General features: G+C 43.1%; 1 protein-coding gene across 3 annotated transcripts in view; it reads left to right on the top strand.

Moving 5' to 3' along the window:
• Positions 1-26,438, top strand: part of LOC122786396 (RNA-binding motif, single-stranded-interacting protein 3-like) — a 270,501-nt gene that overhangs the window by 119,253 nt on the left and 124,810 nt on the right. For all 3 annotated transcript variants that reach the window (XM_044052679.1, XM_044052680.1, XM_044052678.1), the window contains exon 5: positions 12,950-13,008. In XM_044052679.1, coding sequence (XP_043908614.1) covers positions 12,950-13,008 — 59 coding nt within the window. The remainder of the gene's footprint in view (positions 1-12,949; positions 13,009-26,438) is intronic.

The raw sequence follows: 26,438 nt of genomic DNA, 5'->3' as shown, positions 1-26,438 counted from the left end.
TAATGTAAGGGGAAAACTTCTGTGCGCTTATCCCGCAGTCGAAGTAAGTCGAATGGGGAGATTTCTTCTGACAAGATCATATTTCAGTAACTTGCTGAATAAATAGCTGACAGCCTCGAGACACGAGAGGCGTTTTGTGCAGATGATGGTGTACTTAGAGAAGATGGAATGCCCATTTGTGTTTGAAAAGATTCACAGTAGCTATATCTCAGTGGGGCAACGTGACGTTTCACTACCGCCGCACAGCGAGAACGCTCTTGGTCGCAATTCCACTTTGAACCTGAGTCGTTCTGTGTCCTGATCTCCTCGTATTTGTAGTGTGCAAGCTTCCTTCCACAGTCCAAAGACACGGAAGTGTTTCGGTTCATTGGAGACTCTAAATTGCCCATAGGTGAGAAAAGATAAGCTGTTTAGATAATGGATGGACAGCCACCAGTCAGGGTCAACTTGAACCTACACATTTTTAGTCATCGCACTCGTCTAGACTTAAAACTATAAACTATATAAGACTATAATTTAAATATTCTATAGTACAAGATTCCTCAGAGGCAGTATCGTAAAAGACAGGCTGTCGTGATAGGCAGGTATTGCTGCACGGTATATAGAGTGAGTGTGACATATTAAGGCTCCTAAACGCCAAACTGATCAAACTGAAAAGCTCACTTCTCACAGGCGTTAAAACGGGTCCATGTACAATACCTCACACACCCCATTAAACTGCTACCAACTCCGAGGATTCTACAGACACACACACACACACACACACACACAGAGTGCTCATAAAAATCTGCCAAATGCTCTTGATTGAGAAAACAAACACACACTCGCACACGCACACACACACCTGCCCGCTCATAGCTTAATAAGGCAGAATAAAGCTTAGATTGGCCCATCTCCCCCAGGAATCACAGACCAAGACCTCATCAAGCTGTAACACACAGTCACAGGGGCTTTCTATCTGTGTCTGTCTCTCTCTCTCTCCCTCACACACACACACACACACACACACACAAGCAGCTTTGTTCAGCTCCATTAGGCCCTTTCACTTCTAAAATGGTGAAAAGGGGGTCAAGATCATTAATGGAGACAAGGCCAGCAGATTGTGAAATACAGACCATGAGTGAGTCTGTCTAGTTGCATAACCTTTTCTTGGCCATATTTCCAGAAATGTCCTGGTCAAACATGGCCAATTATTCAATGATCCTTTGGAGACGGGAACTCGCTGTCCAGTATATTTGGTAATGCTCCCAGTAACCATGTCATAAGTCATGCATTTATTCTTGATACTGACCCATCGAAATTCCATTAGCCTGAGAGGCAGCCTGATAAGATTTGGAAAAGCACTCAGCATTTTGACATTGCATATCTCTTGCTTAGCTCTCCCGTTCACTCTGTCATACAGAGTTGGACAGTTTGAATTTAATTTATAATTCCATATGAACTTGAATGTCTCGAGCGTAACTATTGGGAAGGGCAAATCATGTGGACACTCTGGGAGTGTGAATGTTTTTGAGTGTAGTTTTGCATTCTATTATTTCAAATATATAGCTTCTCTCCTCCGAACTGACTTTGTCTGCTATGGCCTGGAGTTTTTTTTTTGTGCTGTCCTCTAGTGGCTGTCCTCTTGTTCAGCTGCTTCCAGGGCTCAAATCTCTCCTATTTCTGATATTTACCATCCTTCACTCACTGTGTATCGCCTGCATAAGAGCCCCCAAGGTTGCTTGAGGTGTGCCAGTAAAAAAAAAAAAAACCTCCAGTGCCCTGAAACTTTAATTAGCCAGACTGTGTTTCAGTGGTTGGCGGGTGGCAGCATTCAAGAAAAGGTCATGCAACTGTTCTGCAGTCTGCAGCACCCCGGGTCTCCCTCAGGTTTTTTTCCCAGATGCCCAGTCCCCCTCCAGCATTTAGCACCCCCTCTGCTGGCCCTCTGCCCACCAGCTCTCCCTGGGAGACCTCATGTTAAACATGAATGCACGTGAAATGTGTTGTCGTTTTAGGAAAATGAGAACTCAGGGAGTTTAACATAAGCCGGCCAAGCAATATTTCCTCATCAGTATCATAGGTCTTTGTGCGATCTCATGGCTTACTGTGTGTGTGTGTGTGTGTATGTGTCCAATCCTTGTGAGTAGTGGCAGTGAGATAAGTAAAAGTTGAAAAAGCTGGGTGTGGGATTGCCATGTCACAGGCTTTGAGAGGCAGCTCTTGCCACCTCGGTTCACCAGTATCTTAAAAGAGAGCGCGATGTTGCCAAACTGATGCATTCTTGACATCAGGCCATATTGTAGTTGCTGATTGGAGGCTGTTGCACGTCTCCAGACAGATGCCAAAAGAATAAATGCCTTCTACTGTGGCTGTAACCCCATCTTTGTGAACCTGTCACACGTTCAGTAAACCTCATCAAGGCCTGCCAAACTCCCTGAATGAGTTCTCACACAGAATACAGAAATACAAAAGTTTTTCCACAACTTTCTGTTGTAACAAACACAACACATCTGTTTGCTAACTGCTTACAATGGCCAATGGTATATGCGATAATATTCCATTGTTAGTACCAATCTGTCATCTTTGGTGTTATTAATATGCTCTTGGATGATGACAACTGTACTTGTCAGTGATGAAGCTGTGGATTTACAGATGTCCACAAATGCAACGTCATTTGTGGAGCAGCAGCTGACATCCTTCCTCAGCTCTTGGTAACCAAGCTGAAATATTAGAGACACAAACATGCAGTCAACAGCAAATGGGAATGCCATTTTTCGAGTGACCAGCCACTGCGTTCAACCACTTTGTGGTTGCTGGGAGCAAAAGTAAAGTCAGAAGAACACCGAAGTTCTCACAGCAGTTGGAGTTGCACGCAGAGAGCAGTTGAATGAGTAATTAAATAGATTTGGGTGGGTGCTTAATCTCTGTTTTGTTCAGCTGGCTGGATGTTGGGTTCTCTGCAGCCGTCAGCCTGATATATGGGTGTGGAGAAGAGGCCAAAGGAGTGGAGTGGGGATTTGTTGGCTCAACACCCAGATAGCGAGAGGCCGTCCTACTTGCCTGGCAGTCTCTATGAGTGGATGGATGGATGAAGGGATGGGTGGTTGGATGGATAGTACAGGCGCTACTGTGAGAAAAATTCCTTGGCCTAACCAACTCGTTTGAGGCTCCGTCCCAACATTAAGCCCGACAACAAAGCCATCCAACTCAAAGATCAATGCGGCCAGAACATCCACCCATGCCAACAAAACCAATACAAGCCCCAAACACCAGATATTAGGCTGCATCCACATTTTTCTTGTTAGCAATCCACCACCCAGGAGAGGCATAGAGAGAACCTGAGCAGGTTGTTGGACAAACTGTTCAAAGTAAGAAAGAGAGCATTTTTATGAGGGTCCACAACTGGAATAACAGAGACCTACAGTTCACATTTTACCTGCCAGCAGCTCAAATCCATAACTCAAACTGTGAAGAAAGTGAAAGGACCCTTGAGGTCCCTAAACCCCCAACCTCTTACCCCCTCCTCTTCTTTCTCTCCAACCCTACCTCCTTCTCATCTGATTTCCCCCCCCCTTGGTTCTCTTCACCCGATTTTCAGCCGTGGCTGAGTCACAGCTGCACCCCCGTTCGTTCTGGCTCTCCCCTCCATGCCACAGCCTGATCAAACGGACAGAGTGAGCCAAATCAAGAGCTAATCACCACCAATTGTCCAAATAACCTTTCCTGTGTGTGCTGAGGGGACTGGTGTATGGGGAAGACTAGAAAAGGAGGGGCCACGAGGTATGCTAAATAGAGAAATTGAAGGGAGAAGGAGGGAGGGGTGACCCTGGGACCACCTGTTTTTATGAAGCAGAGGCCAGGGCACTTGGCAGTGGCACATTATCCCTATAATGACTCTCTTAGGTCTACGCTTGACATTAGCTGTCTAGCTATCAAAGGCAGCCTATCCTCTGTGCTTCATCAAACTGACAGTGGGGAAGAGCAGCGTGAACAAAGGCCCTGCAGTCCAGCTTCAAATGACGAGACCTTCTTAAAATTTCCTGTCACAGCTCTTTACCTGAATTGTTGAAAAAGGCAAACTGCCCACAGGATACTTTATTGAGGTACACAGAACATCTAGTAAAGTGGCAGGAGTGGCACCTGCTGTGTTCTTCTGCTGCTGTAGCCCCTGAGCTTCAAGGTCTGACATGGTGTGTGTTCAGAGAAGGACTACTGCCAGTGGTGATTTGACTCACTGTTGCCTGTCTATCATTTCAAACCAGTCCGGTCGTTCTTCTCTGACCTCTGGCACCAACAAGGCATCTTCACCCAGAGTGCTGCCGCTCACTAGATATTATCTGTTTTTCAGAACATTCTCTGTAAAACCTAGATATGGTTGTGTGTGAAAATCCCAGAAGATCAGCAGGTTCTGAAAATCCTCAGACCGGCCTGTCTGACACCAACAACCGTGCCACATTCAAAGTCAAATAAAAAACTGTACTTCTCCATTCTGATGCTTGGTTTAAACTTCACCAGGCTGTTCATGTCTATTCCCCTAAATGCACCGATTGGTTGCCATTTCATTGACTGATTAAATATTTGCTTGAACAAGCAGTTTCACAGGAGTACCTGTAACCATTAAATGTACATTTTGCAAACACGGTCTGCTCATTTTAGTTTTCATAGGCTGATGAGTAGCAAGACTTTGATTTACTTAATGACTGTAACAGCAATAACACTGACTGTTAGTTGATTGTGGTTAGTGTTATTTGTGATTTACATTTATTGACAAATCTCCAACTTCAAAATGTGAAAGTTGAAAGAAAACTGTATATTGACCACAGAAGCATTTTAACATCCTCCACTGGGTTGACTCCTCACCTTGCTGCAGCGATGTCGTGGTTTACTCCAGGGTTGTGACATCACTGTTGGACATGGTTACAAGTGTATCAGATCACACCTCAAAGGTAGGGTTGCACATCGTGGAAAAAAACTGTTTGAGCAGGCTACATTTTGAATTCTAAAGTCCAAGCCCCTTTCTTTAGACCTCCCTCCAAAGCTACTGTATGCCTCCAAGGAATGGGCAGTTCTTGTTCATGAAGAGCATTGTGTTGGTTACTCATGGAATCAACCTTTGTGGATACTTGTTCAAATGTCAATGCAATGCCGAAAAACAACAAATAAGACACTACCACTATGCAGCCCCTTTCTGGGCTTTCAGTGGTCGCCACCCTTCAAACACAGCACCAAAGTTCACTCTGGTCTTGGATCGCTCTGCGTCAGCCTTTTCCTTGCGATCAACACCTGTTGTTGGCGGCACCTTTTCTGCCATAATGTTGCTGCAACTGTCTCATGTGTAGCATAAGCTCTGGCGTTGTCTTCTGAGCATGCGCGATTAGTGCACGGAGAGGAGCGGGCGGGGGGAGGCGGGCAGATGGCAGTTTGATTGATGCATCACGATGCAATTAATTAGTTTGGGCCGTTCCTATGATTGGATGTTGTTTTTACAGGCCTGTCTGTTCCACAGGTGACTGACTTTTTTTCATTTTTGTGACAATGCATTAATGAATTGTTTACAATCAGAGTGTGGAGAGCATTTTAAGCAATCCAGTATGATCTCCCACCCTGCCTTTAAAGGACCTGTTCTTCAGCCTTAAAAGCTCTTAAAAGCTGAAATAGTCCACCTTTACGGAATTACAATTTTATAGCATTATTTCATAACCAAAACAATGGAGAGAATAGATTTCATCTGGTTTCTTGTTTTTTTAATGCAACACTGAGGAGAAGTGTCCTTACCTTTGTCTTTTCTTAGTCACCATATAATTCACCTAGAACTACTGAGGACACAAACGTTTTTGATTGTTGGTAAAGTCTTAATAGCTGCTGAGAGAAAGCTGATGTCTTTCTGTTGCTTCATCTGTTTCGCCACCTGTTTTCCTGGAACACCCGTCTGCATCCTCGCACTTTATCAACAGGGCCAAATTGTGCGTCACTCAGAGCAAACAGAGGTAGTTGAGCTCAAATTCCAAAAAAAGTAGTGAGACAGCCACAGGAATGTCCAAAGTAAACAAATCTTACAACTTAATTCTGAGGAGGAACATCTGTTAGTCATGACATCAGAACCCTCCGTGCTCGCGCTCGTCTGTGCGAACACGGCTGTCTTTTCTTTCTCACTTTACTCTTCTGCAACCCACCCTCCCCTCACTTCTCTCTCATCTGCTTTCTCACGTCTCGCCGTGACGTTAATCTCTCGACTTCTCCACTCGAGCAGAAGCGACAGTTATTTCACTGGCCAGACCAAACGAACTTAAACACAACGCCCTTTTTCCTCCTCGAACATCAATTTAAGAGCAGAGGCGAGCGGAGAAGTTGATTCGGCCTAAGGGCGTTTTGTTTGAATTATTTATCCCCCTAATTACTGTATACATGACATGCAGACATTTTGCCTGGTAAGAAGTAGGAAGGAGCTTCTTCCACACTTGCATATTTAATCTGAAGCTCAAACAATGTTTATCTTAAATAAACATCATTTTCCTTATTATAAAATATGCACTTATTGATACTTTCTTTTTTAGATCGCCTCCAATAATCAATAGCATATCAGCAACCATGAAAGGGTGTCCTCCCCATGTCAGACTTGACTTCAGCTGGACAGCAGAACACCAGCATACCGGTAGCAACAGATCAGGCAGCTGAGTCTCTGGTACAACAAGACTTAAGCTCTCTGTGTGTCTGTCCCTCCTCCCTCTCCCTTCGTCTGTGTCCATTTCCCCCGTCTGACCACCCCTTTCATTTGAAGCGGTATCTGGACAGTAAAACGCTGCACAGATCAGATGTGGTCATTTGTGCGTGTCAGGCAGCAGTTCATGGCGTGTTGGTTTGACAGGTGGGACGCTGCCAAACAAACAAAGGCGATTCCTGCAAAGCTGGACGGCGACCAGTGTGTGTGAGAGTGAGAAAAGCAAGAGACTGTAAATAGTCTACACTGAGAACAACAGGGTGATGCTTCTTGCTGTCACTTTGCTCATGCTCAGATCCGAAGTGCTTTTGTTGGACGTTGTGTCTGAACGTCTTTTCTCTGCGTCCACATTGACTCCCCCGTGTCAACTGTGCGACGGAAACATTTTGGGAAATATACTATACAAGGATATTTCACTTTATCCCCGCATAAAGTGCCCATTTTTAGGTAAACCAACAAAGTTTTTGCCAAAGACACAGCGGGTTGAAGGTCATTTTGGCTAAAATGTGTCATAGTCTCCATGCACGTTCATGCTGGGATGTACTGTATGTAAAGGACATTACCCCCAAACTGCCAGCTCCAAGGCGCAGAGGTTTATGTGAAGGAGTCACTGATCACTGACAGCTGTTCCACTCCCTGCCAGGTGTCCATCAGAACAGTTTCTCCTCTATTTATTTTCCCTCGTCATTGTATTAATATTTAATTTTACGTGCCTCTGCCATTTGCTGTGTGTCTTAGAATCTCCTTTTCCCTTTATTTTTGTCAGTTTTATTTAAAGCCGTCAGCCCTTTTCACGGCACCTTTCTAAAAATACTCCATATTTATGAAGCTTGGGTTTTCTTTCTTCATTTTGTCCTTTCCACTGCTCCCTCCTCAGGGAGTATCATCGTCATCTCTTTTTTAATTTTTCACAGCACAAACTGTAACCATCCATTTGCCTGCAACTGATCATGAAAGGCCTTGTTCAGTTCAAGCGAATACATTTCAGATGTGGAGTGAAAAGAGTCGTACAGATGCCACAGAAACTTGGTTTTGACATCTAAAAGTTCTCGGTGAACACTTAAAGCTTAAGGTTAGCTGGGTATGTTTCCAGTCGCAGCAGCAGCATTTCACAAAAACATCTATTTAATGTTTCTGCTGTCCAGGAAGCCTTACCTCTGTCTGAGCCTCTGAGACGTGTGAGACGTGTGGGACAAATCAGCAGCTCTAAGACGGGGGACAAGATTCAAGGGCAGCTGCCAAACACTGCCTTACATCTTTTCCTTGTATTTGTATGTGTGTGTTTTTACAAACAGTCTCTCATTATTAGACCAAAGAAAACGTGTTGTCTTGTTATTTCATAAGATGAAGAGTGAGAACGCCATTAATCAGTTCACAAATGTTTACGAGCCTCTGGTTGGCTCGTACATGTTAGTGACTCCCCACAAACTTGTTCTTGTTGATGCATCAGCAGTTGTTTGTGTGTTGGTAGGAAATGGTTGTCTTTGCCGGAGCTAATTGGTACAAGTAACACATTTAAAGAGTTATGTGTGCTACTTACACCAGCGCCGACATAACAATTACTCACTTTTTTAATAAAACATGAAGAGCACTTCCTGAGCTTATTAAAAACCTTTGGGGTAATATTTACTGCACATGGCGAGGAGATAATCTGGATGATAGGTATGTGCTGCACCATCCCTGAGCACAAGCACAACCATTACCAGAGATTTGTTTCTATTTTAGTTGCCTTTATCTCCATTATTCGTGTTATATCACCTACCAAAGGTGGTAAATTGAAGTTATTGTTCTGCATGGCATAACTTTTGCACCTGCACAGGTGTTTTTAAAGGACTGAAAAGCGGTAAATTCTGCCTCACAATTCAAGTCAATTCTCTGCTTTTATTTTACAGTACATGAACCAGTTTACTAAAAATGATATTGCATTCCTAGTATGGGTGCCTCACAGTCCAAAGGTTCTTTGATTCAAATCCTGCTTTGATTGGGCGTTGTTGTATGGAGTTTGCATACTGTCACTCTCCAGGTTTCTTCCCACAGACTGAAGACGTGCAGATTAGGTTATTTGGAGACTATAAACTGCCATTAGGGCTGAAAGTGAGTGGATGGTTGTCTCTGTATGATTGACCTGTGACAGGCCTGTGATGTGGGATTGGCTCGAGCTTTTCAGTGACTATGGCTTTATGACTTTTTAACTCCAATTTCTGTAACACACTGGGGTATAATTCTGCCTTCTGATTTTAGGCTGATTTGAACAGATTATCCTGTAGTGTAAGGTGTTAACAGACACAATTTTAACATCATTGGACACATCAGTCTTTCCAATTCCAAATCTTAAGTGTTATGTTTAATATTTACAATCTTTACAAACTAACCAATGAGAGCGAAGTTGATTCTCAGCCATGACTTCATCCACAGTTATTTTTGCGCCTCTTAGTCCAAAACATCACACACACGACACCTATTAACTGATATTTATTTATAAATCTGTATTTACAAGTCACGTCACAGGTGCGCTTGGTGAGTAAAAACAAAAACAGAATGCAGATGTGCACATTTTCAATTTCAGTATGGATATGCATGTATGTAACCTTTAAGAAACTGTCTGTCAGTGAACAAGGGCTATTTAAGTTTTATTCTAACATGTTTACTCTCCGTATTTGACCTTTATTTTCATGTTAATCTTGTAAAAGTATGACTTTGATCTTCTTTGGTAAGAGGATGCTGTAGAACGCACCACTGTGCCCACCAGTATTCACACTCAGGAGCTACATCTTGTTATCATGCAGTGAGAACACACGATCACATGAAGCGAATTTCACCGTTTTGTCTGCTCGTCTTCCGTCTGATTTACTGACTCGAGGTTTATCTTCAAAGTCACTTGCTGTGTGTACATTATACACATAAATACTTTGCAGGTCTCTTGTTTATCTTTACTGGATCAACTTTAGCCTTGCCACACATTTGTCCACACATTAAAAGTTGGCCAAATCAATAATATACAATGCTATGAAAAATAAAGAATTTGCACAAAAAGGACAGCACACAATCACTCGGATAAGTCATTTCCCGTTGTATAATCACTCACACACGTACAGAGTCTGCGCTTTCCTGTGAATCGACACCTCCACAGTGACACTTCAGCTGCTTAACTCACAGAAATGGAATATGCATGAATTATTTCACACAATAAGAGAACGGTTCGAAATGAATGCAGTGGTGATCCTCTGTAAAACAGTGGCTATAAGCTTTTGGCTCGGCCTTAGCTTCACTGCATTTCACTGTCCAGACAGCTGTCAAATGGATGGCATGTTTTACATCATCACAATTTGTACATTTTCATCAGCCTTAAATAAATTATAAAGCCTCTATTTTTTTTTTCATAGGCAGTTTCATATCTTTTCTTAGGGTTGATCCGGCGTTGCATCAGAATGATTGCCATGGGATTCTTATTAGGAGGAAAGCAGGAGGGAGAGGGAGACAGAAGGAGAGAAGTGAAGGATGCAGGATGTGGGAAAGGGTAATGTGAGCGATGCACTGAGCGAGGAAGAGGGCAGGGGAGAGAGTAAAGATGAGAGAGGGGAAGATTTGTGAGGAAGGGGGGTGGGACTGAGGGCCAGTCAGAGATAAGAGCCAGCGAGAGTGATTGAAATAGGATTAGTAGAGACAGGCTCTGCATCCTGGGCCACAGCATCACAGTGTTAAACCTGCGCTTCACAGGGCCTGCCTCTGTCACATCAAAGCCTCTGCAGGCCTGCCTGGCAGAGAGGTGAAGGAGCCACCAGCAGGGTTGTCCTCAGTCCACAGTTCTCCATCCGTCTCCAACGTGTTTCCATCATGGCCAAAATGGCTCCTTTCACCTTGTCTTTTCATCTCGCCGCAGTGTCCTCGTGGTGTGAGTCTGGACCGCGTTGACGAGCCGTCTTTAACATGTAATGAGGCAAACAAGTGATGAGTCTCCCGCCTCCCCAGAGTCTAAAGAAAGTTTTAATGAGAACTTTCCCCTAAATTGTGCTAAAGAGTGCTGAGCTTCTAAACTGTATCCCAAACTAAAAGCACTCCGTTATTATTTATTTATTTTCTTCACTTAAAAGCAGGGCAGGGACCTGTGTGCAAATAAATGAACAGGCATGCAGAAACAAACACACTGTAGTTGGCTCTGCATGGACAATAGAGCTGAGTATTCAGTCACTGCAATGTTCATGTCATCTAGACCTGAGCATTTAGCAAATTTGCAAGGTCTATTTCTTTTATTTTGAGTGTTTTCCTCTATGGAAACAACTCATATCTTTAAATTGTCCTCCATAGTGTGGTGTGCCAGTGCTTCTTCATTTGATTCACATCTATTACACAATGGATATTGAAGTGGTTTGATATAAAAAAATAAATAAAAGAAAGAAAAAAAAGTAATTACATATGTTCATCTTATTGTTCAGCAGAGTTATTATATTATATTATAAACTCACATGTATTATCCAGGTAGCTCGGTTAAAGAGCAGTGAGGCAATATTGTTCTATTATCACATTCACATTATTAAAAATCTGTTGCCGCTGTTTTTTTTCTATTAAGCATTGAAACGTGTAAAACAAGCATTTTTAATCTTTCAATCACCAAGGCCAGTTGCAGACATGGAACTCAAATATTACCTCATGATGAGCACAGGGGGAGATTGCCTGGGTCAGACTCTTCCTGTTATACTGGAGAAGGTCTGGAAAAGCTGTGGAAACATTTGCCTCTCACCTACAGCCCCTTTGGGCAATTTCAGGAAAAGGTCTAGACTTCTGCACATCTGAAAGCTAGTCCATCTACACTGTGTGTGTGTGTGAGTCAACAAATATAGACATACTGCCATTTGTAAACCTGCTCTGGTATGTTCTATAATCAACTGAAAGCAGTGGTTTCATGTTCACCTTGTGTACTTATGCTTGAGTGTCTCAGTGTGACCCAGCCCTGCACATTAGTCCTGCTCTGTTGCATTAGATTACAGATATCTATGGCTAAAATGGCCTGTTTATCTTCAGAGGAGAGACAATCCACTGAGTGGTGAGTGCTGTATTTGTGTTTGCATTCATGTGTATGTGTGCGTATATGCTATCTGTATTTGTGTGTGTGTGTGTGTGTGAGCTGGTAGTTTTCCTCTCGGATCTCATCAGTTCATATCCACCACCCACCCCACCGCAGCGTGCAGTAAATAGAGTCTCTGCCACTCGTTGAGAAATGGCACAATTATCCCCTGCTGGTGAAATATGGGCCAGGATGCACCACTGCTTCTTCCCTACAGAATGTGTGTGTGTGTGTGTGTATGTGCACACACACACACACAGAAGCTGTCTGTCCTCTGCTCACTCATTGTGAAGTGCGTTCAACGTGGAGAACTGTTTTTTTCTCACGTGTACATATACATACAGGCGTGTATGCGGCGCCCACACAAATGTTATTGTCGATTTGCAGCTGAACAAACATGTACACTGCATCCACACGTGCAGAAGCACGCACACACACACACACACACACGCACACACACACACTGCACTAATGATTCTACTGCACACAATGCAACACGCTGCAGTTTCAGCTCACACATGCAGGTTGAACAACTCACTGTTCAGATCAGTCTCACCTACGTTCATGAATGTTCTTTTAAAAAATATATATATATATTATTAGGTGATTTTAGGGGAAATTGACTTGTATTGGTGTTCATTCAAAGACTAACACAGCTGTTTAATATAAGGCTTGTGTCAACAGGCATTTAGCTTCGCTGTGCTATTAGGATGGAAACAAGTAGAGTAACACAATGCATATTATCACTATTGAACATGCGCGCTTCGGTGCGTCTTTCACTCATACGTGATGTAATTGGAAGGAAATTAATCAAACTTCAAATTTTAATATTTTTTTTAGAGCGTCCACTGTGCATGTATGCTTTTAGACCTCATAAAAATGTTCAGTGACTCTCAAATGTCAGAGGTGGGGGAGATGGAGGGGGGGAGGGGGGGTCTGCAAATTCATTTAAAGTCAGGCATACCCATAACGTTATTAACCTCAAGCGATTTCTCTTTCCAATGGCTTGTGACATTTGTGCGACTTTGCAAATTGGTGGCTGCAACTACACGGCGTACAGTTTGGAAAGTAAAACATCTGTTTTTAACTGCAGTGTGGTAATGTGAGCAAACTGCCCCCACCAGTCAAAAGGTCATGTTGGTCATTTGGAGTCAAAAACACTAAATGTATTTTCTCTCTCTTTACAGATATGGAAAAATAGTGTCAACCAAGGCCATTCTGGACAAGAACACCAACCAGTGCAAAGGTAGGTATCCAGGTCTTGCACCCGCTGTTCAGCTGGTAATAAAAGCATAATTCAGACTTTTCCACTGTACAAAAACACATGGAGATCAATACTTATATTACTATCATTGTGAGTGCTGGGCCTGTTTTCCAGAGACAAAGTATTCACAGCGTGGTACTTCATTTTTGAGTGACAGGCGCAGCAGGATTTTAACATCCAGTCTGTTGTGCAGCCTTGTTTTGGTTTGGTACTTTTAAATACATAAAAATCTCCTTGTACTATAAAATAAGAAGTTCTTCATTTCCAGAAAAACAAAAATCAATGCGGTAGGCTTTCATGATACAGGTTTTCACAAGTATAGCTTAGCCCAAGGCCCGGTACTCGTCCCTGGCCTGGGGTTTGGGAACCCCCATGTTTCTGAGACATAAGACAGGGAAGCTTTGTTGCAGTAAATCAGCGATTTAGCAAGAAGTCGCTGGCTAAACAACACCGCAGGAAGTCATTTGGGTAAACAACCTGCTTGTGGATGCTACAGCCCCGCTGTGAATAAGCAGGCAGGCAGAACTCGGTTTCAGCCCCTCCCTCCCTCCCTCCCTCCTCTTCGATTTCCTGTTTTGTCACATGCAAGACGATCTTTGGGAGAGTGTGTTTCTGTAAAAGGTCCATTAGCATCTGCACAGTAAATGATGTGCACATGCAGGAATGACATTAGTGGCTCATTTGGAATTGTTTTCTTGAGCGCACACGCTACACACATTTACATGCTTGAACATACACAACCAATTAGAAGGCTAATAAGCTAGTTTGGATTAGATAAACCTTAATTGCGATCATTGTCACACTCAACTTCCTGGAGTCTTTGCTTTCACCTCAGCCACCACCTGCACCACATGACTGTAAATACGCGCTTTGTTTTGTTTTTTTGTTGGTGTAATGATTTGGTCATAATCAGGACCAAGTTGATGAAAGAGCGAGCGTGAGGGGGAGAATGGAGCGATGGAGAGATGAGGGGAGAAAAAGATTAGTGTGCTACTTGCCCTGAGGTGTCTGGCAGCACTGTTTAAGAGCTATTGAAGTTCCATCAATACTTTTAATTGCTTTTTGTGGTTTCCCGGCCTCTGAAGTGTGGCCTTTCAAGGTGAAGCCGCCTTCTTAACCCTACCCCGTGCCTGAGTTTATCCTGGCAGGCATTCTCTGGGTCAAAATGCTGAGGAAATGAACCTCTGCTTTTAGAGGATAGAAAAAAGAACAAAAAAAAGGCCTGATCATCTTGACAGCTCCTTTTTTGTGATTCCTAAGGGCTACAAAAGACAAGACTGGGTGCATGTTAGATGGAAGGTTGTCTCTGCAGGTCACAGGGCACAACACAGCGTGGATTAAAGAGGAGAGAGACAGAGTAGAGGGAGGTTAGACAGAGCGAGACAAGAAAAGGGGGCGAAACAGAACATTTCGAGTTTCCGTGAAGGGCGAAATGGACTGCGCTCAATCACAGGTTATCCTTCTTAGTGTCCAGCTGCTTGAGTTATGCACAGCACAAGAATATCAGCTCAGCTTAGCCTTGCGTTGTGTGGGAAACAATGTTTCCTATAAGTCACCCTCCTGGAATGCAGCACCGCTGAAATGCCAAGAAGCAAATATAAGCAGATGTATTTTATGGAGTGGCTGGGTGGAGGATGGTCCTGCGCTGTACCCTCCGAGAGAGGGGGAGGACGGCAGGGGGTCGACGAAGAGCAAGAAACGAAGAGAATTTCAAAAATAAGTTAAGAAATGTTGAGCAGAAGAAACATATCCGTGTTTTTATTTAGCCCTGAAATAGCTGGATAATACCGCATGTACACTTTTCCGTTGAAATCAATAGACTGACGACCACTGACAGAGTGTCATCACCACAATACTACACCGTGGTCTGTCGATTATGGAAAAGCAACCAATAGAGCATGGAATTACCAGCTAATCGCTCATAATCGGTCACCGAAAGTGCCACATAACACAGAGTTCCTTTAAAATGAATGAAGAAATACAAATAAAGACGATTAGGTGCACTTAGTCCAAAGAAAATCATAGGCAATTGGGACAACGCCCTTGTCTGAGAGCTCAAATGGGGTTGTTTGAGCTGTAGGCATCACACGTTTTTTACGAATGCAACTTTTGCACTGACAGTAATAGTCAAACAGTCACCACAAAGTAAAAAGCCCACATGAATTAGATGTAATTAACATCCTGTTGCTACACCAATTAAATAGCGTACCTCAGGTTAGGTAGAAGCTTCCATTAAACACGCTGGGAGATTATCTTACTAAGTAAATATCAGTACAGTTGCAGCATCCTCAGATGAACAGGTAGACACACAAGCATAAGTGATGCAATAATATAACAGTTGTTTCACATTGGCTCCGACTGCTGGCAAATACCACGATACTGACGGCTACAAAACCTCCAGTGAAACGTGATCATTATCGCTTCTTGTGTCACCTGTGCAGCATATACTGCCGCACACACGACGGTGCACTTTGAGGTATCAAAGCACACATGTGCCAAGCGAGGTATATTGAAGCCTGATCCGCGAGCGCGCTTCCTCTGCGCTCCCGGGCAACAAAGCAACACCGGTCACCCTGATCTACTCACGCATACACTTTCAGTCATCTGACCTCCCTGACCCTGACACTTGTTTAAATGTCACAGCAGCGGCTTATCACCGCTGTTCCACCCTCACACTGTGGGCGTTCCTCTCATCCATCCACCCCTTCCTCCACCTTCTCTCGTTCCTCGCGCGTTATGTTATGTGTTCCGCTCAGCTCGCCGCACACACGAACCAAACAACACGAAAAGGGTAAGAGAGCGAAGAGGACCAGACTGATCGTCAGTAGATTTTGATTTTCTGTATGTCCTGGTGTTTTAGCAGGCAGGTACAAACACATTCATTTCACATTGTTGTTGGCTTTTTTTGGGAAAAGGATTATGAAAAATAAAACTAATGACTTCACTAAAGCAGGGTTTGATCTCCTGGATGAACCCTGTGTATTTGACTCTTTCTTAAACCTTCCCCAGTAATTAAAATGAATACAATGTTGACAAGAAAAGGTTTTTGTATCTGCTTCTTAGGGCTTGTTAAGAATATAAATGTCATTTTTTTTTCTCTAACAACAACAACAAACAAAGAGCTTTTAAATGTGGATACCTACCATATCACAGTATTTGCTATTTAAAATGTAGCAGGTTCAGCAGAACAGACTTTTCCAGCTTAAGCTTCCGAAAAGTTTGCACAGATTTACAAGTTAAGTTGCTGCCAACAGCTTGTTTACCTGTGTCTTGTTGTTATTCTAGGGATGTGAGTGCACCATGCGATGCCTATATACATTAGCTGTAACATTTGACTACTCTGCACTATTTAACGCCGATGAATACATGTTGTTTTTTCACATAAAAAAAAACCATGCGACGGTAAGTGGTGAGCGGTGAGATGGAGAGCTGATGATGTATATGCGAGGCAGAGTGGAGAGCGTGGGCGTGAAGGCCGTCTGTTGTTGGAAAAGCAGAAAAAAACAGTGGTGATGATTCCGGTATTTACAGGTCAGGTGTCAAGGATACGCGCGCACGGACATGAACGCAGGTACGGCGCCCACGTACGAGCGTCAACCGTCTATACGTTTATCTGTACAAAAGCGCTCCAAGGCGGAACAAAAAAGACACGACACGCTAAGATCATGGGATGCACCTCTCCCACACAAAGGGCGCACTGACAGAAGACTTATCGTACCTCCGCACACATTCCCCCATCCATCTGCCCGAGGTGTATTAGACTTGCAGTAGCAGCAGTGGCCGTGCAACAGATCTATCAATCCTTCTGCTAACATCACAGCGTGTGCACCTTCCTGCCTGTCTGCCGGTTCTGGCTGCTCTCCTGCAACCACGCAGGCCTTTCACCGAGCTCTCTCTATCTTCCCTGTGCTGACTCACTGCCTTGCTCACTACCTTACTCTATGACACACAGATACGGGCTTTCCAAGTGCACACATTCACACATTTTTGCAACGGTACAGGCCGGACGCATATAAAACGGATGATAAATACACACACACACACACACACACACACATGTGTTTGGATGTAGACCAGTTCAGAGAGAAATGGGAATGGGAAGTTGTGAAAGGGCTTTAGGGCTGTCAAGTGCTGTGGGTGAGTGGAGGCATTCAGCTCTTCATCTCTCCCTCTCTCTCACACACACACTTTCATTCTCCTCCACACTCTCACGCTGCCTCTCCTCCTCTCTTTGTCTCTGTTTTTCCTCTGTTTCTCTCATTCTCGGTATATCATCTGTATAACTCTTGCACTTTCCACATTTCCTGTAGCCACACAGCTACACAGAATTTGGGGGGCTTGCATCATGGATGGAGCGGGGGATTGAGGAGGGCAGCGGGAGAGAGGAAAATAGATTGCGAGAACTTTAAACTGCTCATTTGCCATCCATGCCCACAAGGACCCCTTAAAAGGCAGCGGCAGCATTTGAAATAAAGCAGCACTGACCGAATGGAGACGTTTTATTTTCCCTGCCAGAGCTCAGAGGCAGAGGAAGTGACCTCAGCCCTTTTAAGGACCTCACTTTTCCTCCGGTTGCCGGGAGATAAGGCCCCACTGAGATGCACCGGTCTGACTCGCGCTCTGCCGCGATGGCCCAACCGCACTGAATTGTGGGAGATAGATGAGATGGGAAGATAGTCTCTCGTGGCTGTGTGTTTGGCAGTTTGCTGTTTCTTTTTCTTTGCCCCCTGTGTTGCCATCTATTTTGTATGAGGATGCTAAAAACTAAACTAAAAAAAGAAGAAGCATTACATAAACTTACATCTCCAAAGACTTGCTGTTGCCTTGAAACACTTAAGCCAAACATGTAATGGTTAACATATTCTTCCACCCAGTACCAATGTAGTGACTTCACAGACTACTACAACAAATGAACTCATTGCGTTTTTAAATACCCAATCAGTTTCCCATGCATGCGCTGTAATTCAAAAGCCTGTCACGGGCTTGACCGTTACCACAGGATCAGCCTAATGGAGAAATATGTGCAATGTTATGTTCTGTAGAAACAGATTTATTGCCGCATCAGTGCCCGAGTAGTGTATTGCATGACTGCAAGCATAAGGGCCATTGATAAATGAGGTGACGCTCCACAAAAAGTCCTGTTTTTCATTGTCATGTGCATGTGTCTCCGTGTATTTGGGGTGGGGCGGGGAGGAGGATGGAAAAGAAAAAGCAGGGGAGTGCTTTTTGCATCCATTATTGGTTTCTCATTAGAAGGCTGAGATATAAACATTTGTCTATGTTGTGCACGGTGCCGGCGCAATTAAGGATTCTCTTTTCCGCCCCCTCTGCCCTTTGAAAGTGAATTATGTGCAGATGAGAATCTTGACTGAAACGAGGCCAACAACGGACCTTTTCCAAATGCCTATGTTTCCTCAAAGCCATTCCAGAAAGAGGCGAGATTGGCTGTAGGAGGGAGCGAGAGAAAACACGTGGCGCTTCTTGCCTGCATTGTGTATTAATGATTCTAATTAACAGTATCTGAAAGGGTAATCACATTGATTTGTACAGATTCAGCATGTAGAACATCACTGGATCGCACACACACACACACACAGCCTTTGTCCCAACCCTCAAATCACATACACACAAACACACGCACACACATAAATCCCTTTCTCTCTCCTTCGTCCCCCCTCCCTCCTCCCTCCTCCTCTGGCCCCTTTAATATCCATTTCAGTAAGTTCCAAGTTGGCCGTTTACCAAGAAGTCGTCTTATTGGCCAAGTTTGTTGTAAATAGAAGGAGCCACGCCATCAATGTCACATTCCTTGAGCCTTGACCTTTTGTACCACCCTACTTCCTGTGCTGATTTGTGCATGCAGTGTGGTTGTCGTCTGTGTATCTGTGTGTCTTTTTTTTTTTCTTGCATGCTATAGTGATAGATTGACAGGAAACTGGGGAAAGGGAGTGCGGGAATGACACACAGTAAATGGTCACACCAGGCGAGAGTCAAACCTAGGACCTGCTGCTCAGTTTGCTATTGTGTGAGTGTGGTGGAGGTTGTGATGAGGTGAAATCCAGGGGCCACAGAGTCACGGATCAAAATAGATCAAGATTCCTCCGGATGTTGTTACACAGGGACAATGACATTGCTTTTTTTTTTCTTCTTCTTTCATTCCTTAAGTGTTTTTCTTCACTGCCTGTCTTCTGGATCCCAAAAAAGACAGAAAATCCGTAATAAATTTCAAACAGTCTTTTGTTGCCGTCATGGCTAGTAATTGTAGCCGTCCATTTCACAACACAACCCCTAGTTCCCTTTTTTTTCGCCCTGTCTTTTGACAAATGCCTCAGAGGGCGCTGGTGGAAGGTTAGGGGGCGTATCTCCACTCATCTCTTATCCCAGAACTGTCCCGTGGATGGCAGAGAAGCCACGACGAGAGGCACAGCCTTCCACTGACCTGATAAAGCCCTGGCCTCTTGGACGTCCCCTGACTAATGATCATACCCTTGATTAGTTAAGGAAGGCATAAATCATAACTGCAACGTAGAGGAAGGCTCGCTGTAGGCGGCCACGCCGTTCCCCCCGAATGACTAACAGATGTAAGACAAAAAAGAAATGATCTGCGTAGTTGTTCAAAGGAATGAGCCACTTTGTCTTTGTCCAGATTTTAATGTTTGTCTTTACCTAGAGATTTTCTCCGTGTTCCAGAGGCGCTTGATTTTCATTGATCCAGCTTTATTCAAATATTTAGCCTGTCCTCTCATCTCACCGGCGGTGCTTTTGGGGCCTAGTGCTTGACGTGATAAGCTTGCTTATTACGAGCTCCGGCTCAATTGGGGATAACATAGTGGCACACAAGATGGCACTCAGCATGAATACTAAAGTTCACAATCTCCGTTTATAGCCGGAGCGGAGGCAGGGCAGGTATTTTAAGATATTCCATAGGTGAAGTGAAAGAGCTCATGGTGCTTGTACCGTTTTCACATCAACCGGTGCCTTAATGAGCAGCTGCTCAAGGTTTTTTGTCTTAAAAAAAAAAACGCTTGATTGCATGAGTACTGTCATGCGTAACGATGCTGTTTGCAAGTGGCCGTGCGATGTGGTTTATCTGTGTTCCGTGTAACCTCTCAGTTTTTCCGCCTTGGGTCTCATTTTAACAACCTCTTGACAAGTAATTAACACCCTTCAGGTCTCAGACCTGTTCTTGTTTGAGTGCTCTTCACGTGTTGCACCAAACACGCTGAGGATTTGCTGTTAAGCAAGCAAACTCACGGAGCTGAGAGTCGATGCCTTTTCGCGATTTGAATGAAGATCATGTCTGCTCTTTTTCTGTCTTTTTTTTTTTTTCACAAAATGTCCTGCCAGCATAAATGAATGACTGGCAGCGATGAGTGGATTTTCTTTAAATATGTGAATACATATTTCCCCGTGCCTCCCGGGGATCATTTTGAATCTCCAATAGAGGAAACGCTCAGAGCCATTTCCACTGTAAACAGACTCCATTTGTCGTGATACACGTTTCTTTGCAGCACATTGTGGATTGTAACATTACATTAAAAATAGTATCTCAAAACGTGCTGAATTTAGCAGTAGAAGCCACATGGCGCAGTGCTACGGCTAATGAGTGCGAAGAGATGAATTAATCAGGAAACAAAAGAAAGACAGAAGAAAAGAGAACAGTGAAGATGAAAGACAAAACTGCAGTAGAGAGTAAATTAATCTATTTGTTTATAAAAATGATAATTCTACCTTTTAACATATAATGACTTCATTTTACATTATTATTTGGCAGTTATTTTAAAATGAATTAATAAGAATTACAGTGTACAGAGTACTCCAAACACATATCCAACAGCACAACTGGGGTGAAGGAAAAGTGGCGCTGGTAATCTTTTTCATCGTTGTTTAGATTTTGTTCTTAATCCAAACACCTAACCCTCAAAATGTCTGTCTGGAAATTGAATAACTGGCAGTTATTCACAATGTACTACATGTTAAAATACTGTTTTTATCACTTTAAATTGAAGAAAAACAAAATGTTTTATTAACAACACATTTTGCTTGTTAAATTAGAATTTTGAATTTGTTTGAGTCTTTGTCTTAATGTGTAAAAACAGGCCAAACAGGCGTTTTTCCAACTCTCTCTCCAGCTTCCTGCAACATCACAAGTGAAATTACCGTAATAACCACGCGTTGGTTTTAATGTGAAACAGTTGGAATTTTTCCGATAGCACAAACTGTCGTGTAAGTACTGCAATGCAAAGTGTCGTCGGCGATGCGCTCGGTGTTGCAGGGTTAATTAATTCAGTGAAGCCGCAGCTCCCAGGTTTCAGTCGCAAAGGCGCAACAAAAGTGCAACCCCAGAAGCAGCTGGGGTTAGAACACCTCTGACTTGTTCTTTGCAAGCGTTTTCAGATGCTGCATGTGAACGGCCCCTATGATTTTCCTTCGGCCTTGCTGCTCCTTCACGCATCACTTCTGAATCCCACTAGAGAATCCATCTGCAATACTTGCGCAGATCTTAAGATGGACTCATTTTTTTAACCTCCCGCTCAGTTTGTCTCAGCACAATGAGCTGCCAGTGGCCCCCCTTGGCCCCCTGCCCTGGCTCCGTGCCCTCTGCAGGTCCCGACTGCAGCTCTCCCACAAGGACACTCCTGCACCTGCAGGAGAAAATGACAGGAAATACAATACAGCCAGTGGACGGACTGTCTGAGCTATAAATCCATGTTCCAGGGTTGATAAGTTAATTGCCTGTACCACTATCTCCTCACTAGTGTCTAATATAAAAAGAGCTCTCTGTGAGAGTTATTGTACAACAAATAGGGATTGTCTGCAAGCACGAGGCAGTCAGGATGGTGTAAATGAGGGATCTTCATTTTGAGTTCAAAGAGCAGCCGCGTGGTGTTTTTGGGTTTATAAAAGTGGTCGGTTTCACTCGTCTCTTGTCACACATGCACAGATTCACTAAGTGGTATTTAGAGCTGTAGTGAGTATGATCGGGGGAAGGTTCTTGCCTCGCGACATGTCACTTCTCTGCTGCGTTAATTCATGGATGGTTGTGATGTGGGCTGAAGTTCCCGAACCAAAGCTAACACTGTACTACACAACATAAAACACGCTATATATGCGTTGCAGATGTTTCTCTGTGGGATCCTTTGACTGAGCGATAGATTTACGATCCTCCCGTGTTTACTCATGTGACCACACACTCAAGTAAAGTTGGACGCCTTACACACCCATTCGGCAAAACACACAAGCCCAGAGATTCACATTCCCGCTCACAGCACCGCAAAACTTATCATCACTCAGCTGGCGGTAGTGCAGGATAAATGGAACGCAGTCCCAGTGAGGATGCTCTCTCTGGGTTTGGAGTGTGACCAAAGCGGTCTTGGTGTGGCTGCAGTTACTCATGGATCCGGCTGGGTTTTTTTTTTAAACCCCCGCCCATCCCTCTCCCTCTCTGTGTTTGCGTTGCAGCTCACCGCAGCCTCCAGAAACCATCACCCAGTCTCTGTCAGGCTAAAGGGCTAATCAAATCCTCAAACTGACCAAAAACACACAAGCAATAAAACCTTTTTTTTTATTATTACTTCTGTATGTGGATGTAGTTTTTATTTGAGAACATTGCACGTAACTCACTTTTATATTATAGCATCATTAATCACTTAATCAGGGCCACAAAGTGTGGCGTGGTGGTTAACAGCATTGCCTTACAGCATAAAGGTCAGCGGTACGAATTCTGATTGGAGTTAGATTCTCCCTGTATGTAGATCTATTTGCCATCAGTGGTTGTTTGTGTATGGTGATCATGTGACAGCCAATGGGTCCACAAGCTAATTGATGAGAGCAGCCACACTGCATGTGTGAGACTATGTGTCTTATTTTTTGGAAAAAGATCTCTCGGCTCGTCTTTATTGCAAAATGTTTCATTATCTGTATCTGTGTCATATATCATAAAAGTCACATTTTCATTTTCTGTTCCCTGAATCCATAATCTTTTCTTTTATTATGAAATATGTGCAGGACTGACCAGTGTCTGGCTTCATACTGAAGGATCCTGGCGTTTAGTTGAGTACAGAGTATAGTATATGAATGCATATTTGTTTTTAAATCCTCATGTTAAACAAAAGATTATACATGGCAGAGAGTTAATTTCTTGACCTAAATTAGTGCAATGGAAAATAGAATTTCTATTATATTTACAACATGTTATAAAACATAATGTTTTACAGTATATACGTGACCATAAAGGGTCACATCAAGGTCAAAATGATGCACAGACGAAAGGAAAGAACAAGATGCGACACTGCAACACAAATAATAAGAACCATATTACACCGCCACGTATAATAGTCTATGGAGTGGCCCATCTATCTCCGCCATTAACTGTAATTACTTTAATTCATGCAAAATAGGAATTACTAACATACATGTAACCACGATGCTTACTCAGCCATGTGCAATTAACTGCAGCTTCACAATACTTCTGCGTGACTCGCAAGGACATAAACAACCGCACTGTTTGCCCCCGTACGACACTGTAAGCCTCCATGACTTGTCACTGATTCATTATTCATACTTAGGGCGTTATTATGCCATTGTGTGCGGGGCAAAATGGGTTCGTTAGTGCTGAATATGAGCATGTGAAAATGGTGGTGAATATTGTGGGTAGGAAACCTTATACAATCCCCACTATTAGTAGATAAGTAATGATAATTCCCCACACACACACACACACACACACACAAGTAATTAGGATTAGCATAATATGATGGTGAGTACATGAATGATGCATGGGTGATTGATGTGTTGATACACAGACTGTAATGAGTCCCTTATCTCCACTCTCCACTGAAGACTTATGTGTAAAGCACTGCTCGAGGGGGCATCAACAAGTCTTTCTGTCGCTCCGTAGGTGGGACTGCGAGCCTCACGCACACACACACACACACACATACAAGTGCAGTCACAAACAGCAGTAGCACACACTATAGAATCATGTAGGAAGTGATTGAGGATGGGCCTTTTATCTTGACAGAGCCAGGAAATAGGATACAGCAGCTCATGTTCTCTTTATTTCTCTCAGAGAGACAGGCCGACTGTGAGTGTGTGAATACTGCACGTGTGTCAGTGACTGACTTGAAAGACAGACAGCTTGTCTGTATCCCCTCCCACTGTACAAAAGTGATGCTTAAATCGCCTGGATGGATTTGGGTGGTGCGTGTGGTGAAGTCAGCGTTGGTTTGGCGATTGAAGTTTGGAGCCACTTGAGAAAAAGAAATGTTTTGCACGTATTTTTCTTGGCCCGCGTGTCATCGGCTAACAGGGAGGGGCAGGGTTTATTACCTACACTGCGGCCAAATACTAGTACCATCAAGGTTGTGGGAGTTTGAATGTCACATTTTGACTGGAAATAATTGTTTTGCAAAACACTTTTGGCATTAACAGGACAAGACTCCACTGCTTAACCCCCTTCCCTTAGGGAAACTTGGGGTCTTGGCATCCCAGAAAGGATGTCAACACACTTTCACAACCCTCTCTCTCTCTCTCTCTCTCTCTGCCTCTTCCTCTTCCTCTTCCTTCTTTGTTGATTTTTGCATTGGGTTTATGTTCACCAAAAATATCAAACACACGTCTGCACTCGTGGTTGTTTTGGGGTTAAGGGTTAATGTTGAGAAAATTAAAAACATGTTTTACTTCACTGTGTATCACCGAAACTAATTATTGATGATGAACTAAAGTCAGCAAGTCGTCTGCATATAACGTGTGTAAATTAAGAATTTGACTTAACATAATTTGTTTATGTGTTACCAGTTGAAGTAATACTTAGATCAGGGGTGTCAAATGTACGGCCCCCTTGCCAGAACCGGCCCAAAAGTGGGGTCCATTCCGGCCCCCAAGGATGAATTTGTGAAAATCATGATTAGAATCTAATCATAATGCATAATACTATATTTTTCAGCACCAGATACCCGTGACTAATTGTTTTGTGCCTTTGTAGATCCACTGTGATCTGTACGTTGAAATGCACATGTGTTAATGATACATTTAAGCATAATATTGTTGAAATTGCACTTCTTTTCCTCAGGAAATGTCAGGTTATTCATAGTGTTTTGTAAAAAGACACTTCATTACATGTAAAACAAAGGGAAACATCTTGTTGTTCATAGGTTATTATGTTATTATTTTACTGTTTGTGGCCCCTGCACAAACATGAGTTGGACAGTTTGATTTAGATAAAGCTTATGGTATAGGGTTATGGTTGGGTTTAGGCATTTCTTTAAGGGAACGAGACTATAAGGAACGCATTATATCTGTGTGTGTCCTGATAAATATAGCAACGTGTGTGTGTGTGTGTGTGTGTGTCAAACCCAGTTTGCTTGTGTGGAGATCTGTGTGTACGTGCACACATTAGTGTGCAGCCGCACAGCATTATCAGCAGTTACTCTTGTAGTGAGTCACTTTGAGCTGCTTCTAAGTGACAGCTATCGATTGGATGTTTGTGTTGTTGCAGAGGCTTCAAAGCAACACCTTGCTCTCTGCATCCCACTTGAGATAGTAACTCTGGAGTATCCATATTCAATACAGTAGCAGGACAGCGTGTACTTGGCTTCAGAAGCTCATTCTTCAAGCAACATCTGTGTGTAGGAGTATATATATATATATACATATATATATATATATATATATATATATATATATATATATATATATATATATATATATACAGTATATGTACTGTATTTATGTTATTTGCATCTGAGGAATGATGCGTCTGAAGTCGACTGCTGCTTCTCTCCACCACATAATTTACGTTTCCTCCTGCTTAGTGAATAAACAAGGATCAACATGCAGTAAATGAAGTCATAAACACACCCGTGCGTTCTATAAATCTGCATGTATACAATAAGACCTCTGTCTGCAGCACAATGGATGTGAGTGGAATAACTTATATAACAAGAAACATCTCCCAGTAACTCCTTTAACTGAATTCATTCAGGCGTTACCAGTGTGGATAATTCATACAGCACGTATATTTTAGAAGTTTAACATTGGAGCCTCGGTCTCAGTTTGCGTTTGTTGTATTTACTGGTGAAAGAAGAGAATTTCTAGTGCTGACTGACTCAATACTCACTGATAGTGATGATGACGAGTTCACCACCTTAATTCTCAGGGTTATAAATGCAGTTAAGCAGTTCGCAGGGCTGGGTGACATTGTCTTTACCCATTTCCTTCCTTCCCTGAAGTGATTTGTGCACTCCCTGTTTTTTTTTTTTTTTAACTCCACTCTAAGACTGACATCCCAAAATGATGAACATAAGGCTGGGGTTACAGGACAGATTGTTTCAGTGTGTTTTGACAGTCTGGCTGCCGTCACATGAAAAAAAGATCAACATTTGTGTTCTTCTGTAATATAACGCTGGTAA

The sequence above is a fragment of the Solea senegalensis genome, linkage group LG20, assembly GCF_019176455.1.
Source record: "Solea senegalensis isolate Sse05_10M linkage group LG20, IFAPA_SoseM_1, whole genome shotgun sequence".
NCBI classification, from domain to species: Eukaryota; Metazoa; Chordata; class Actinopteri; order Pleuronectiformes; family Soleidae; genus Solea; species Solea senegalensis.
The sequence above is the reverse complement of the archived record's forward strand: the minus strand, read 5'-3'. Positions and strand labels throughout refer to the sequence as shown.